Source organism: Bison bison, unplaced genomic scaffold (genome assembly GCF_000754665.1).
Source record: "Bison bison bison isolate TAMUID 2011002044 unplaced genomic scaffold, Bison_UMD1.0 scf7180017858048, whole genome shotgun sequence".
Taxonomy (NCBI): Eukaryota; Metazoa; Chordata; class Mammalia; order Artiodactyla; family Bovidae; genus Bison; species Bison bison.
Window position 1 is genome coordinate 2,056,668 of NW_011488621.1, and position 15,923 is coordinate 2,072,590.

The following is a 15,923-nucleotide window of genomic DNA, read 5'->3' on the forward strand; positions in this document are numbered from 1 at the left end:
TGGCCCTTTTTTTTTTTTTTTTTAATGTTTCTTTCTTCTCTCTGGCTGTTTCTCTTTTATCATACAAGGATGCCTCCAGTGTTTAAAGCTAACTCCATTATGAAAATTTCATGAGGAATTATTTAAATGTAATGCCATTTGGCTCTTTATTTTCAAAAATGAGGCTGAATGTGAACAATCGTTTATAATTATCTTCAGTGTTATCCACATCGGAACCGAATCTATTCTGGTTTTTACCAAAATGAAATATACTGAAGTTCCTATAAATGTGGACTTTGTACTTCTTATGTGGAAAATTATTTAAACTTGTTTACACCTGTAGGATATATAGTTTTTTCTGGGACTTCGTGACTATGAGTTTGTTACTGACATTTGTGTTGAAGTGCTTATTAACAGCTTGTGTATTATTCCATTTTTGATATTAATTTAGTGAAATATTTAAAAAAATTTAAGGGCATTTTTTTTTTCCTGAACTTTGGGAAGAGCAACTAAATTTTAAGTAAGATTTTTAAGATTTTAAGTAATAAACTGGTTAAGTGTATACTGGTTAAATATATTTCTGCTTTCATGGTTAGGCTTTAGTTTAAAATTTTCAATCTCTCAAAATTTGAAATTAATTAATAATTTTATTTTTGGCATTTGCATTTTTTTCTCCTTAGAAAAAGTCTTTAAAAAGTCAACCAATGATTATTGTGTCTCTAAGAACCATAAAAGATGAATATGGAGGACTTTATATGTTTTATGGAAAAGTCATAAGATAAAACCTTCAGTCATGAAGCAATATATTTCATTTTTATAAGGGATATCATTTAGGGAACTTTATTTTATAAATAAATCATACCTACAAAACTAGCTATTTTCTTTTTCAGTTGAACACTTAAATGTACGTACATGCTAAGTCACTTCATTTGTGTCTGACTCTTTCCAGAGGAGCCTGTGGACTGTTGCCTGCCAGGCTTCTCTGTCCATGGGATTCTCCAGGCAAGAATACTGGAGTGGGTTGCCATGCCCTCCTCCAGGGGATCTCCCCAAGCCAGGGTTTGAACCCGCATCTCTTACCTCTCCTGCATTGGCAGGCAGGCTCTTTATCATTAGTGCTACCTGGGAAGCCTGAGAGCGTTCCTTAAAGTGTTGGGTTCTCTTTTTCCACCTTATTTTCCTCCCTTGTAATATTACTAATTCCATACAAGGCAATCTAATTAAATATTATTCATTTTCTCTAGAATATTCACAATTATTTACGTTTCTTTATTTATTAGGGGTAGTAATCATGTAAAGTGTTAGTTGCTCAGTCGTGTCCAGCTCTTTGCCACCTGAAGGACTATAGCCCACCAGGCTCTTCTGTCCACAAAATACTCCAGGCAAGAATATTGGGAGTGGGCTGCCATTCCCTTCTCCAGGGGATCTTCCCAACCCAAGGATCAAACCCGGGTCTACCTGCATTGCAGGCAGATCCTTTACCATCTTAATGGGAGAAAGCAAAGAAGAATTAAAGAACATCTTGATGAAAATGAAAGAGGAGAGTGAGAAAGATGGCTTAAAACTCACCATTCAAAAAACTAAGATCATGGCATCTGGTCCCATCACTTCATGGCAAATAGATGGGGGGAAATGGAAACAGTGACAGACTTGATTTTCTTGGGCTCCAAAGTGACACTGGATGGTGACTGCAGCCATGAAATTAAGACACTTGCTCCTTGGAAGAAAAATTATGAGAAACCTAGACAGCATATTTTAAAAAGCAGACACATCACTTTGCCTACAAAGATTCCTCTAGTCAAAGCTATGGGTTTTCCAGTATCCATGTAAAGAGGTGAGAGTTGGACCATAAAGAAGTCTTGGTGCTTTTGAACTGTGGTGCTAGAGAAGACTCTTGAGAGTCCCTTGGACAGCAAGGGGATCAAACCAGTCAATCCTAAAGGAAATCAGTTCTGAATTTTCATTGGAAGGACTGATGCTAAAGCCTAAACTCCAATACTTTGGCCACCTGATGCTAAGAGCTGACTCATTGGGAAAGACCCTGATGCTGGGAAAGATTGAAGGTAGGAGGAGAAGGGGATGACAGAGGAGGAGATGGTTGGATGGCATCATTGACTTGATGGACGTGAGTTTGAGCAAACTCTGGGAGATAGTAAAAGACAGGGAAGCCTGGCGTGCTGCAGTCCAAGCAGTCACAGTCAGTCAGACATATCTGAGTGACTGAACAACAACCGATCATATAAAAATTCCAGCCCAGTTTTCTTTATGTCCTGCTGCTAAGTCGCTTCAGTCGTGTCCGACTCTGTGCGATCCCATACATGGCAGCCCACCAGGCTCCCCTGTCCCTAGGATTCTCCAGGCAAGAACACTGGAGTGGGTTGCCATTTCCTTCTCCAATGCATGAAAGTGAAGTCGCTCAGTTGTGTCCAACTCTTAGCGACTGCATGGACTGCAGCCCACCAGGCTCCTCCGTCCATGGGATTTTCCAGGCAAGAGTACTGGAGTGGGTTGCCATTGCCTTCTCCGTCTTTATGTCCAGAAGTAGCTTATTATAGCCAAATTTTATTGATCCTGTATGAACTCATCACTTCAGAGAACCGGATTTAGACTGTTGGTTAAATCCACAGTGACACATCTATCAAGGGAATCACTATCTCTGGCAGCTGTAGCCTTATAAAATCTATTTCTTAAAAAATGAAACTTGAAAGTCGAAATTGCTTCTTGATCCATGGACTGCAGAATGGATGTTGTGTTAGCAAGCATGAAAAACAACTTAATTTTATTGTACATCTCCATAAGAGCTCTTGGGTGGCCAGGTGCATTATCAGTAGGAAGTAGTATTTTGAAAGGAATTTTTTTTCCAGCTGTAGGTTTCAACAGTGGACTTAAAATGTTCAATAAACTATTCTGTAAACAGATGTGCTGTTGTCCAGACTTTGTTCTAGTGGCAGTGCAGTTTTAGCATAATTCTTTAAAGGCCCTGGGATTTTCAGAACGGTAAATGAGCGTTGGCTTCGACTTAGTCACCAGCTGCATTAGCCCCTAACAAGAGAGTCAGCCTGTCCTTTGAAGCTTTGAAATCAGGCACTATTTTCTCCTTTTTTTCTATGAAGATCCTGCTGCTGCTGCTGCTGCTAAGTCGCTTCAGTTGTGTCCGACTCTATGCGACCCCACAGACGGCAGCCCACCAGGCTTCCCCGTCCCTGGGATTCTCCAGGCAAGAACACTGGAGTGGGTTGCCATTTCCTTCTCCAATGCATGAAAGTGAAAAGTGAAAGTGAAGATCCTAGATAACATGTTTTTACTATATAGGGAAGAAGAAAATGTTGAAACTATGTTGTTTAGTGTAGCCACTTTCATTAATTAGCTTAGCTAGATCTTCTGAATAGCTTGCTGCAGTTTCTACATCAGAACTTGTTACTTTACCTTGCAATTTTTTTTTTTACTGAAGTATGATTTACAATGTTGTATTAGTTTGAAAGTGAAAGTCACTCAGTTGTGTCTGACTCTTTGCAACCCCATGGACTGTGCAGTCCATGGAATTCTCCAGGCCACAATACTGGAGTGGGTAGCCTTTCCCTTCTCCAGGGGATCTTACCAACCCAGGGGTCAAACCCAGGTCTCCCTAATGGCAGGTGGACTCTTTACCAGCTGAGCCACCAGAGAAGCCCAAAAATACTGGAGTCGGTAGCCTATCCCTTCTCCAGCAGATCTTCCTGATCCAGGCATCAAACCGGGGTCTCCTGCATTGCAGGGGGATTCTTTACCAGCTGAGATACTTCGAAGTGTATAGCAAAGTGATTCATATATATATATATATATACATAAATTTTCATCTTCATTTACCTTATAGGTTATTATAAAATATTGAGTGTATTCTCTGTGCTATACAGTTGGTACTTATTGGTTATCTGTTTTATATATGGTATGTATGTGTATTTAATCCAAAACTCCTAATTTATCCTTCATTCCTCCACCTTTTCCACTTTGATGACCATCAGTTTGTTTTCTACATCTATGGGTCTATTTATATTTTGCATATAACTTCATTTGTATCATTTTTTTCAGACTCCGTGTACAAGCAATAATGTATGATATGGGCCTTTTTTTTTGCCTGACATTTCACTTAGTATGATAATATCTAGGGCCATCCATGTGGCTGCATATGGCATTATTTATTCTTTTTATGGCTGGGTAACATTCCATTGTCAGTCAGTCAGTTGCTCAGTCATGTCCCACCAGGCTCCTCTGTCCATGGAATTCTCTAGGCAAGAATACTGGAGTGGGTTGCCATTGCCTTCTCCAAGGGATCTTCCCAACCCATGGAGAACCCCTGGTTCAATCCAGGATAGAACCCGAATCTCCTGCATTGCAGGGAGATTGTTTACTGTCTGAGCCACCAGGGAAGCTCTGTCAACATGTTTACTTAATGGTAAATATGAATTTAGAGAAATTAATGCAAATTCTGGTTCTTGATTCTTTATATTATATAGCAATATATTCTGGATATTTTATATTGTCAGATTCTATTATAATATAGTTTAATGAATTACAGTTGACTTATTGCTGACTTATACATATTTCTCCCAAGGTTATTTACTTAAAATTTTTAAATCTTAAAAAAAATACATGTTGTAGACTTATAGAAAGCTAGAAAAATAATAGTACATAGTATGGAGAATTCCCATAGGGTAGCTCTTTACCCACATTCTGTAAATATTGATATTTTACAAAGTAGCTTTCTCTCTCCAAATAAATAAATAATTTTTTAAGAACCTTTTAAGGTAATTGTGGACATGGTGCACTTCAAGCCCTAAATATTTTAATGTGAATTTCCTTTAAAAAAAGAGCATTCACTTATATAATTATAGTAAATTATAAAATCAGAAATTAACATTGATATAGTACTGTTATCTAATCTTTTGACTTAATTCATGATTTTTTAAATATTTATTTTTATGTATTTATTTGGCTGTGCTGGGTCTTAGTTGTAGCACACAGGACCTTTAGCTGTGCGTGTGGGATCTAGCTCCCTGGCCAGTTAGCAAATCCCAGCTCTGTGCAGAGTCTTAGCCGTTGGACCGCTGGGAGTATCCTAAGTTAATTCATGTTTGCCCAATTGTTTCAGTGAAAAAAGAAAATCAGATCCAGAAGTCAATTAAAAAATATTTTTAAAATTTAAATACATTTAATATGTTATATAATATATAAATATAAGTATATTTAATACTATTAAAATTATAAAAATATATACAAATTATATATTGCATTTGGTTACTATGTTTCTTTAATCTTCCTTAATCTGAAATTTAGTCTTCTATTGCCTTGACAATTTTGAAGAGCACAGGTAAGATACTCTGTAGAATGTTCCTTGTTCGGGTTTGTCTGAGGCTGTCTCATGATTAGATTCAGCTTATACATCTTTGGCAAGTAGCCACAGGAGTGGTGTTCTGTTCCTCTCTCTGCACCATAGCTTATTTACTTTAACAAGCTTACATCCTTGTAATGAAAGGAGTGTTTTCTTTAGTGTTACTTAGTCTAGCTTTTAAATTTACTGTGAAGAAATACTTGCATTAAGAGCTATAATAAGTCTCAAATTTGTGATAAGCTCCTCTTTCCCTACTATTCTTCTTGAGCTTGCTTTCCTCAGACATGTGCAGAAACCCTTGGCCAGGCAGATAGATGATCCTGTCTTGTGAACTTCAAATGGAAAACAATTCCAGGCCAATACAAACTAATTTTGAAACATGCCCTTCATAATTCCATCTCTGCGGTCCCCCAGATTTTATAGAGTGTTTCCAAATACTTGAGCTGTTTAAAATCACTTATGATTCATCGCTAATTATTAGAGAAATACACATCAAAACTACAATGAGTTCACACCTGTCAGAATGGCCATTATTAAAAAGACTACAAGTAATAATTGCTGGAGAGGGTGTGGAGAAAAAGGGACCCTCATGCACTGTTTGGAGAAGGCAATGGCCACATACTCCAGTACTCTTGCCTGGAAAATCCCATGGACAGAGGAGCCTGGTAGGCTGCAGTCCATGGGGTCGCGAAGAGTCGAACACGACTGGGCAACTTCATTTTCACTTTTCACTTTCATGCATTGGAGAAGGAAATGGCAACCCACTCCGGTGTTCTTGCCTGGAGAATCCCAGGGATGTCAGAGCCTGGTGGGCTGCCGTCTATGGGGTCGCACAGAGTCGGACACGACTGAAGCGACTTAGCAGCAGCAGCATGCGCTGTTAGTGGGAATGGAAACTGGTGCAGCCACTACGGAAAAGAGTGTGGCAGGTTCCTCAAAAAAACTAAAATCAGAGTTGCCATATGATCAAGCAGTTCTACTCTTGGGCGTATATCTAGTCATATATCTAAACTGGAAAGGTAGAATGGCAGCACTCTTTACCATAGCCAAGACATGGAAACAGCCTAAACGTCCACTGACAGACGGATGGATACAGAAGAGGTGAGATATACATATGTCTAGACCTAGAGATTACCATACTAAGAGAAGTAAGTCAGAAAGACAAAGGCAAACACCATCTGATGCCATTTACAAGTGGCAAGTCTAAGACATGATACAGAAACAGACTCACAGACATGGAGGACAGACTTGTGCTTGTCAAAGGGCAGGGGGTTGGAAGGGAAGGACCGGGAGGTTGGGACTAGCAGATGCGAACTCTTAGACCCAGCAGGGGTCCCCAGCGTCCCCAGCCCCTGGGCCACGGACTGGCGCTGGTCTGTGGCCTGTCAGGAACTGGGCCACGCTGCAGGAGGTGAGTGCGGCAGAGTGAGCAAAGCTCCCTCTATATTTGCAGCTGCTCCCCATTGCTTACATCACTGCCTGAATTCCACCTCTTGTCAGATCAGCAGCAGGATAATGAATGTAATACACCTGAAACATCCGGCACCCCACCCTCCCCCCCAGGCTATGGAAAAACTGTCTTCCACAAAACGAGCCCCCGGTACCAAAACGGATGTGGACCGCTGGTATATATGAAGGGTACACAAGGTACTACTGTATAGCACCAGGGACTATATTCACTATTCTGTCAGCAAACCATGATGGAAGAGAATGTGAAACATTCCATCAACAAACCATGATGGAAGAGAATGTGAAACACTCCATCAACAAACCATGGTGGAATAGAATATGAAAAAGAATATGTATGTGTATGACCAAGTCACTTTGCTGTACAGTGGAAGTTAACACAATGTTGCGAATCAACTATATTTCAATAAAATAAATCATTTATGATGTAATTTCCCTTAATTTGTACTTTGGTAGCACTATGTGCAGCTTTAGATTTTTGGGATTCATTTCCTCTTTATACACAAGCAAGCTTTGGCAATCTGTACTTCAGTTAATTCGCTTCGTTTGTATTTTCTTCTCTTATCTAGCCAATCAAAAATCCCCCAGCAGGGAAGAAATACGTTAGATGCCCTTGTAATTGTCTCCTCATTTGTAAGGACACATCACGGCGAATAGGATGTCCAAGACCCAATTGGTAAGACATAAAGATTCATCTATTCATTCATTTGTTCATTTGACAAGTCCTTATTAAAGATTCATTATGTGGCAGGGTTTGTTCTAAACAGTCTTTATCCTCAAAGTAATTATAAGACCTTCAGTATTTTTTCTTTGTTAAAGGAGTGATACTGCTTAGTTTGAAATTAATGGTTACAAGTATTCATAAACCATTAATGGTTACAAGTATTCATTCATTCTTGAATGAACAATTCAAGTTATCTTGATGTTATATAACTATTTAATGCACTGTAATAAATCAGTGACTCATTATATTTAACTAAAAATAACTAGTTTATCTTTGAACCTTTGACATATTTCATCTTGATTTGGAAGTGTTTTAGTAATCATTGTGCACTTTACCACATGTTAATACACTAGTCTTTGCTAAGTATGAGTGAGTGAGTGAGTGAAGTTGCTCAGTCGTGTCCGACTCTTTGCTACCCCATGGACTGTAGTCCACCACAAGCCTCCGTCCATGGGATTTTCCAGGCAAGGATACTGGAGTGGGTTGCCATTTCCTTCTCCAGGAGATCTTCCTGACCCAGGGATTGAACCCAGGTCTCCCGCATTGTAGGCAGACGCTTTACCGTCTGAGCCACCAGGGAAATCCTTGTTAAGTATAATCTACTTAAATAAATTCTATAGTTATTTGCCCCTGCCAAATGCCATATGGAGTGCCCAAACAGGAGTATATCAAAACCTTAACTGTATTTTTTCCCTGTGATTTCTGTCATTTTTAATGTTAGTCAGTTGAAACCCTATCTAATGGTAACTGGGGATACAGAAAGGAAAGGAGCCTACCATTTTCTTTTCTGTCCAACTCTTATTAAATACATATTAAGGAGTACTGGCCTACCCAGAAAAATTTGGTTTGACTCAGCACTTTGGTATCTTCATGGCTCACATATAAATGTTAATTTAGAATATTTTAACTTCTTTAGTCTTTTATCAAACTCAAGTTGTCTTCCTAGATAGGATAAGATAAGGTAAGATGAGGAATGATATGATTTGAAATTATATGGAGCAGTTAAATGGTTCCTAAGGGCTTCTCTGGTGGCTCAGAGGTTAAAGTGTCTGCCTGCAATGCGGGAGACCCAGGTTCGATCCCTGGGTCGGGAAGATCCCCTGGAGAAGAAAATGGCAACCCACTCCAGTACTCTTGCCTGGAGAATCCCATGGAGGGAGGAGCCTGGTAGGCTACAGTCCATGGGGTCGCAAAGACTCGGACGCAACTGAGTGACTTCACTATACTCACTCACTAAGGTGATTTGATTAGGTCCAATTCCATCTTATTTTGTTACTTTTAAAGTATTGACTATTGCTATTTTCTATGATTTTGGCCCTAAAAGCTGAAACTTAATTCACTTAATTTATAAAGCAAGAGTATCTTATTTTCAATGCTGTATCACATGTTTGGGCCCTATATTATAGGTTTTGCCCTCTCTCCATTTGTGGGATAACGAGGTTTTCCCTTTCTCTTTCCACAGTAGACGCATAATTAACCTTGGCCCAGTAATGCTTGTTTCTGAAGAGCAGCCCGCTCAACCTGCATTGCCCGTGCAACCAGAAGGTACAAGGGTCGTGTGTGGGCACTGTGGAAACACATTCCTGGTATGTAACAAGACATCTGTCAGAGACATCAATCTGTTCAATGTAGGTCATGATCACACAGATTTGACCACTGCTTGTAGTCTTATAGTTTGGTCCAAGTGCAAATTGACCAACAGATTAAAATAAAGCCTTTTTTTAAAGAAAGATAATTAATCAGAACTGCAGTTAATAATATACTGCATTATTTGTAACTTACATATAAGGTGCATCCTCTGACTCATTCATTTGCAAAAAGGGCCTCTCTGGATAGGCCAATAATAAACAAGCACCTTGTCCTCTAGGCAGAGCAACTTGGGTATCTTGGCTTAGTGAGCAATTGAACCTACCTCCTACCCTCACCTCCTTAGTAGAGCACAAAACGTACAGCCTCATGCAATGGCCTTGCTTGATTCTAGATTCAAGAAATATTCTTATTACAATTTATCAAAATTTTTCTGATTTTTAAATATGAAACTTGGAGTTAAGGGAATAAACTCAGTTCATTTCAGTTCAGTCTCTGAGTCCAGCTGTTTGCAACCCCATGGACTGCAACACGCCAGGCTTCCCTGTCCATCACCAACACCCAGAGCTTGCTCAACCTCATGTCCATTGAGTCAGTGATGCCATCCAACCATCTCATCCTCTGTCATCCCCTTCTCCTCCTGCCTTCAATCTTTCCCAGAATCAAGGTCTTTTCAAATGAGTCAGTTCTTCACATTGGGTGGCCAAAGTATTGGAGTTTCAGCTTCAGCATCAGTCCCTCCAATGAGTATTCAGCACTGATTTCCTTTAGGATTGACTGGTTGGATCTCCTTGCAGTCCAAGGGACTCTCAAGAGTCTTCTCCAACACCACAGTTCAAAAGCATCAATTCTTCAGAACTCAGCCTTCTTTATGATCCAACTCTCACCTCCATACATGAGTACTGGAATAACCATAGCTTTGACAATATGGACCTTTATTGGTAAAGTAATGTCTCTGCTTTTTAATATGCTATTGAACTTTCTCATAGCTTTTCTTCCAAGGAGCAAGTGTCTTTTAATTTCATGGCTGCACTTACCATCTTCAGTGATTTTGGAGCCCAAAAAAATAAAGTCTGACACTGTTTCCACTGTTTCCCTATCTATTTCCCATGAAGTGATGGGACTGGGTGCCATGATCTTCGTTTTCTGAATGTTGAGCTTTAAGCCAACTTCTTCACTCTCCACTTTCACTTTCATCAAGAGGCTTTTGAATTCCTCTTCACTTTCTGCCATAAGGGTGGTGTCATCTGCATATCTGAGGCTATTGATATTTCTCCCGGCAATCTTGATTCCAGCTTGTGTTTCTTCCAGTCCGGTGATTCTCATGATGTACTCTGCATGTAAGTTAAATAAGCAGGGTGACAATATACAGCCTTGACGTACTCCTTTTCCTATTTGGAACCAGTCTGTTGTTCCATGTCCAGTTCTAACTGTTGCTTCCTGACCTGCATACAAATTTCTCAAGAAGCAGATCAGGTGTTCTGGTATTCCCATCTCTTTCAGAATTGTCCACAGTTTATTGTGATCTACACAGTCAAAGGCTTTGGCATAGTCAATAAAGCAGAAATAGATGTTTTTCTGGAACTCTCTTGCTTTTTCCATGATCCAGTGGATGTTGACAATTTGATCTCTGGTTCATCTGCCTTTTCTATAACCAGCTTGAACATCAGGAAGTTCACAGTTCACATATTGCTGAAGCCTGGCTTGGAGAATTGTGAGCATTCCTTTACTAGCATGTGAGATGAGTGCAATTGTGCAGTAGTTTGAGCATTCTTTGGCATTGCCTTTCTTTGGGATTGGAATGAAAACTGACCTTTTCCAGTCCTGTGGCCACTGTTGAATTTCCCAAATTTGCTGGCATATTGAGTGCAGCACTTTCACAGCATCATCTTTTAGGATTTGAAATACCTCAACTGGAATTCCATCACCTCCACTAGCTTTGTTCTTAGTGATGCTTTCTAAAGCCCACTTGACTTCACATTCCAGGATGTCTGGCTCTAGGTCAGTGATCACACCATCGTGATTATCTGGGTCGTGAAGATCTTTTTTGTACAGTTCTTCTGTGTATTCTTGCCACCTCTTCTTAATATCTTCTGCTTCTGTTAGGTCCCTACCATTTCTGTCCTTTATCGAGCCCATCTTTGCAAACCACATTATAAGTGAGCTGACTTCCGTTGTTCAAAAATAAATATTGAGTGTGTACCAGACACTGGGTTACATGCTTGGGAAACAGGAAAGTGCAGTTCCTGCCCTCATGGGATTTTCCAATAATAGCAGGAGAAAGACAGTTAAAACAAGAATTATGTGCTGGAAAATCCCATGAACGGAGGAGCCTGGTGGGCTGCAGTCCATGGGGTCGCCAGGAGTCAGACACGACTGAGCAACTTCACTTTCACTTTCACTTTTCACTTTCATGCATTGGAGAAGGACATGGCAACCCACTCCAGTGTTCTTGTCTGGAGAATCCCAGGGACGGCGGAGCCTGGTGGGCTTCCATCTATGGGGTCGAACAGAGTCAGACATGACTGAAGCAACTTAGCATCAGCAGCACCAGCAGCATTTAGGCTGCAGCAGGGAAATACAGAATGTTCTTAGTGTATATATAGAAGCATCTAGGCTAGCTGAAGTGACATTATCCTAAGAGTAATGGAAAGCTAAAACAGAGATTTATAATTAAAATGTATTTGTGGATGTTATGTATATAATTTATTGCATATGGGCAAGTCTGAAGAGACATAAGATATTTAGGCTTTATTATTCAGAAAAATGATGACAGTGGTTATGAATAGCATAAAGAATTTGAGAGAGAATTGGCCAAACTGATATCAGGATAGATAAGGGTATGAGGAAAAAATAAAATTAAAAACAGCTGTTATAAAGCTTTATATTTAATTTTTGGAATCATCTAGAAATGAATTCTAGAGAATGATCTAAGTCAAGAGGTTAAATAGATATATGTGACATGACTTTATACATTTATGCGTAAAAAATTTGGGGTTTAAATATTTTCCTCTTGGAAGAAAATCACTAAGTTTTATTTAAGCCAGAAATGAACTTGTAACTTACTTAACATTCAGTGCAAGCACGTGAATCTTATTAGCATAGTAATTATGATTTTAAAATTTTATGTCTTTGGCAAGAACGGGTGTTTTGTATTAACACCCATGGTATTTAAAGATGATTTCAAAATTCCCAGAAAACAAAGTTTTTGGTGATACTTCTAGGGTGGCTATTACCTTTGAGAGTCTCAGACTAATGATGGATGCTGAGGGTTACAAAGAATAAACCCTCCATTCTCACTTGAGAACATCACCTCATCATTATTATTATGCCAATCCAAGTAATCTTAGATTCTCCGTGTTAGTCTTTGTCCTTCAGACTTTTAACTAATAGGATAATTCATCTACTTATTCCATACCTTGTTTCAGCCTTGGTTTACAAGGCCCATAAGCAACTGAGACAAGTTACAAAGTCCAGTAGCTTTGAAAATTAAAACATGCAAAATCAAGAAGATGAAAAATAGGGCAGAAATATGATGAAGTCATATATAAGAATATAAGTATGCATAATATTCAGTCCTGTGCAGTTGTTAAAATTTGACTGAATTTTAGCAGTGAGCCTTCTATGGTTAATAAAAAGAAGAAAACATGATCTATTACAAGATATTTGTGATGTTTTTTGAAAACTTCACAGCTTTTACTGGAATACTGAGACCTAAGACAAAATCATTCCCATGGGTTAAAATTATAATGGACTGTGTCCTCAATGATATTTTTCATTTATAACAAATAATACAATGTAATATAATATCACTGCCATAATGCTAAAATTGTATTTACTAGAAATTCACACTATTCACAGTATTCATTTAACAGCCTGTCTGGAACCGTGGATAGTGTTGAGAAAAGCTAAATTTGTATTTTCCAAAGCATATTCATTAGAATGCTCATTTTACAGGATAATAATAAGTATTATGTGAGTAAAGAGTTCCAAGATTATAAGGAATTGCTAGGATAAAAAAATTAAGCAGAATTTTTATAGGTATATTCTTTAGCACTTTTAGTATATAATGTGTTAAAATAATAATAATTAAATATTAATGTTAAACTATTAAATAATAATTATTACAATTAAATTAATTAAACTTAATTTCTTATAAATGATTAAATAATATTCAGATCCAAGAGGAAGCTTTATGTAGTATGTATAAACATTTTAAGATGTCGAAACAGTTTTGAGGGGATTGTCTAACCAGACTAATGTTTTGGGGGACTTTGTTTAGAAAGTATTTTTCCAGAAGAATAAAAGTGTTACAGACTGGTTCTACACGAACATAAAGAGGTTTCTTAAGACAATTAAACAGCAGAGAGTTTAATTGCGTCTGTGTGGGCTAGGTGTTTTCCGTTACTGATGGAAGGCAGGTCCACGTGCTGGGTACGGTTGGCATTTCCCAGAAAATCTAACACAGCCTATCATACATGCCTGAATCATAGATGATAGTTGAAACTTTGCCCTGAAGTGGGCCCATATAGTGCCTTCAGACAGGTTTTGATTTTCTTCACTTGTTCATAGGGTTCTATAGTTCGGTTGCTCAGCAGAGTGACAGCAGTGAACACACTTTAAAGTAATGACATGTGTGTGCACTCAGTCGCTCAGTTGGCCTGACTCTTTGTGACCCCATGGACTGAAGCCTCCCAGGCGCCTCTGTCCATGGAGTTATCCAGGCCAGAATACTGGAATGGGTTGCCTTTTCCTGCTCCAGGGGGTCTTTCCAACCCAGAGATCAAATGACCCCAGTTGTGTGTTGAACCCATTAGAAAATAAAATCTAGTAGGGTACTATCAGCTGACTAGTTTTTAGTAGTATAACTTTCTTATGTGCCTCCTATGATCAATTTAAAAATATACCTTGGTGAAACTAAGTTATCTATTATATATTATAGAATGGTTAGACATAAGCCAAATATTGGAAGACCTCTACTAAAAACAATTGGGTTTTAGAGAAGTTGCTTTTAACCTTTCTGATAGAAAATAATTTTCATAATAGCCAAAATGTGGAAACAATGCAAATGCCCACAATGGATGAATGGATAAAAAGGATGTGGGGCTTCCCAGGTGGCGTTAGTGGTAAAGAACCTGCCTGCCAGTGTAGGAGATGCAAGAGATGTGAGTTCGATCCCTGGGTCTGGAAGATCCCCTGGAGTAGGAAAGGGCAAACCCTCCCCAGTATTCTTGCCTGGAAAATTCCATGGACAGAGGAGCCTGGTGGGCTACAGTCCCTGGGGCCGCAGAGAGTTGGACATGACTGAGTGACTTAGCACAAACAAAAATACACAATGGAATATTGTTCAGCCACAGGAAATGATTTGGAGAAGGGAATGGCAACCCACTCCAGTATCCTTGCCTGGAGAATCCCATGGACAGAGGATCCTGGCGGGCTGTAGTCCATGGGATCACAGAGTCGGATACTACTGAGCAACTAACACTGCTCCTACAAGGAATCAGGGTATTCTGCCATTTATGACAACACAGAGGACCTTGAGCACATTTGCTAAAAAAGGTAAGTCAGACAGAGAAAGAGAAGTGCTGCATGATATCCCTTAATTATAGAGTGGAAAAAAATTGAACCTGTAAAAATAGGAAAATTGTAAGTACCAGAAGATATCAGAACATGGGAGGTAGGGGATAAGACTCATGGTACAAACTTGTAACAATTAGTAAATAAGTCATGGAGAGCTAAATAAAGCACAGCATAATGAATATTGTTCTTGTTGTAGTTCGGGGCTCAGTTGTATCCAACTCTGCAACCCCATGGAGTGCAGCATGCTAGGCTTCCCTGTCCTTCACTATCTCCTGGAGTTTATAATGAATATAGACAGTAATATTGTATTATAATTATGTAATGTGATAAATGTCACTACAGTGATAACCATGTTACAAGATATAAATGTATCAACGTAGTAGACTGTACACCTTAAATTTACACAATGTTACCTATCAAATTTATCCAATTAAAAACAGGAAAAATTAGATATTTTTTTCTATTGACACTTCAAGGTTTGGCAATAAAATTTTAAGAGTGCAGAGGCTGCATTTTAGATAAGAGAACAGTGGTAAATCCTTTCAAAAGGACAGGTATTTGCATTCATTCAAATAGATTATGACAAAGTTATTTCTAATAATACATGTTTTTCTAGCCTTAGTTTGCTACATTTAAAAGAATTCTTATAGATAACAACAAAACCAGATATGCTAAGTTGCTCCCTGTATGTTACTAATTATACAACTGAGTCTTAGTTGTCAGTTGTAATCAAATTTATCACGCATCAGTTCAGTTCTGTTCAGTTCAGTCACTCAGTCATGTCCGACTCTTTGCGACCCCATGAATTGCAGCATGCCAGGCCTCCTAGTCCATCACCAACTCCCGGAGTTCACCCAAACCCATGTCCATCAAGTCGGTGATGCCATTCAGCCATCTCATCCTCTGTCGCCCCCTTCTCCCGCCCCCAATCCCTCCCAGCATCAGAGGACTTTTCCAATGAGTCAACTCTTTGCATGAGGTGGCCAAAGTACTGGAGTTTCAGCTTTAGCATCATTCCTTCCAAAGAACACCCAGGACTGATCTCCTTTAGAATGGACTGATTGGATCTCCTTGCAGTCCAAGGGACTCTCAAGAGTCTTCTGCAACACCACAGTTCAAAAGCATCATGCATAATCTGTGCTGAAATGATAAAACCTGAATAAATAATCTCCTGTAGGTTGGTCATCTAAAAATTCTAGAATTTCTTTGCCAATGTAT

At 39.0% G+C, this 15,923-nt stretch overlaps 1 protein-coding gene across 1 annotated transcript in view; it reads left to right on the forward strand.

The window, feature by feature from the left end:
• TMEM55A (transmembrane protein 55A) overlaps positions 1 to 15,923 on the forward strand; it is a 68,732-nt gene that overhangs the window by 30,513 nt on the left and 22,296 nt on the right. Inside the window, exons 3-4 of the mRNA XM_010862044.1 lie at positions 7,384 to 7,490; positions 9,001 to 9,124. Of these exons, the coding sequence (XP_010860346.1) occupies positions 7,384 to 7,490; positions 9,001 to 9,124 (231 nt within the window). The remainder of the gene's footprint in view (positions 1 to 7,383; positions 7,491 to 9,000; positions 9,125 to 15,923) is intronic.